This window comes from Nestor notabilis, unplaced genomic scaffold, assembly GCF_000696875.1.
Source record: "Nestor notabilis isolate BGI_N333 unplaced genomic scaffold, ASM69687v1 scaffold19306, whole genome shotgun sequence".
Lineage (NCBI taxonomy): Eukaryota > Metazoa > Chordata > Aves > Psittaciformes > Psittacidae > Nestor > Nestor notabilis.
Window position 1 is genome coordinate 20,011 of NW_009932719.1, and position 1,471 is coordinate 21,481.

The 1,471-nt window shown below is 39.2% G+C and overlaps 1 protein-coding gene across 1 annotated transcript in view; it reads left to right on the forward strand.

Annotated features, from left to right (window-relative positions):
• The window catches only part of TXK (TXK tyrosine kinase), a 13,892-nt gene continuing 12,421 nt past the window's right edge, over positions 1–1,471 (forward strand). Inside the window, exons 1-3 of the mRNA XM_010016545.1 lie at positions 1–80; positions 307–409; positions 1,234–1,439. Coding sequence (XP_010014847.1) covers positions 1–80; positions 307–409; positions 1,234–1,439 — 389 coding nt within the window. The remainder of the gene's footprint in view (positions 81–306; positions 410–1,233; positions 1,440–1,471) is intronic.

Sequence of the window (1,471 nt, forward strand, 5' to 3'; positions counted from 1 at the left end):
ATGTGGAAAATGTTCTTGTTCACAGATCACACCATCCAGTCTGTTTTCTGCTGCTGCTGCTGCTGCACAGTACAAAAAAGGTATGTGAAATGCTTTAGCTTTTCAGAAACCAGGATGATCAAAATATCTACATATAAAGAAATTCTTAAAAATCCCTCTGTTTTCAGTAGAGCTGCTAATTATACTGAACTGTAAAGACACTCTACCCTGCATATCCCTAATGAAGGCATATATGTCCATGAATATTTTTATTTGAACATTTATAGATATGTGTTCACACTAATACTTTCTGTTTTTCAAAATCAGAGCAATGAGAACAAAAATGGACCTGGACCCTGATAATGGCCTGGTGACCCAGTACTCAGCCTCACAACCAGACGTTTCCTATGCATCTAGTTGGAAGTCCAGGGTAAGTAACATTCTGGCAGGTGAAAATAGAGAATTGAGGTGATATGCCATATGGTGGCTTAGCACCAGAACAAGCAGACCAGTAACTAACTCTTGAGCATGTAAGGTTCTTTGTTGCATAGAAATTATAGAGTAAAGGCATCTGATGATTCATACTGATGTAAATACAGGGTCACAGTGATGTTTCCTAAGCAAGCTGTCACAGACAAGGTGGTTCCTTCTCTTGCTTTTAGGTTTGGGTGATGGAGATGGGAAGAGTGGGACGTCCCTGTTGGGCAGATGTAAGATCACCTTGTTCAGCTGGCATGTGAAACATTTGCTTCAGTTTTACTAAATCTAAGTTGAATTAATCTGAGTTTTCTAAGCAAAACTAAGTGCAAAGCTAGAACCTAACCTGGTGCAAAAGAAAAATATGATGTTCATGCTGATTTGCTAAGAACGTCTACAGTGTCATCATCTGTATTAATTCTCTAGATAAATGACCCAATTTCCAGACATTGTAACTCCGCTTATTTCAATGCTGTTCTGCTTTTACACCAGCTGAGGAGCTGTCCTAGCATTCGTACGATGTAGAAGTCAGCCAGTTAGGTAGATGGCTTGTTTAGTTTATTAATAACTGTACTTTCCATTGTCATTTTGGCTTCTATACCAAACTACTCAAATGTAAGTCTTGTTTTATGAGTGATGAGGTGATAGGGCTTTACAAGGGGAAGTAATGACCATAGCAAGTCCTTTTAGTTACTGAGACAGTGTAATAGCAGGGGAATTAAGGAAGCAATAGTTGGGAGAAAAGAATAATTAAGAAAGATACTTCTTTTTCACTAGCGTAAGAGGCAATTACAGTCAAAGAACAAGCCATTACCTCCTCTACCTACTGAGTCCTTGGAAGACTACACAGAAAAACCCAGGGTTATTGCACTCTATGACTTTTTCGCTAGAGGACCCTTAGATTTGCCACTCAAGAAGTCAGAAGAATACATTATCCTCGAACAGTATGACCCCCACTGGTGGAAGGCAAGAGACAAACATGGGTAAGAGAGTGGACATCTATTTCAATTTCCCT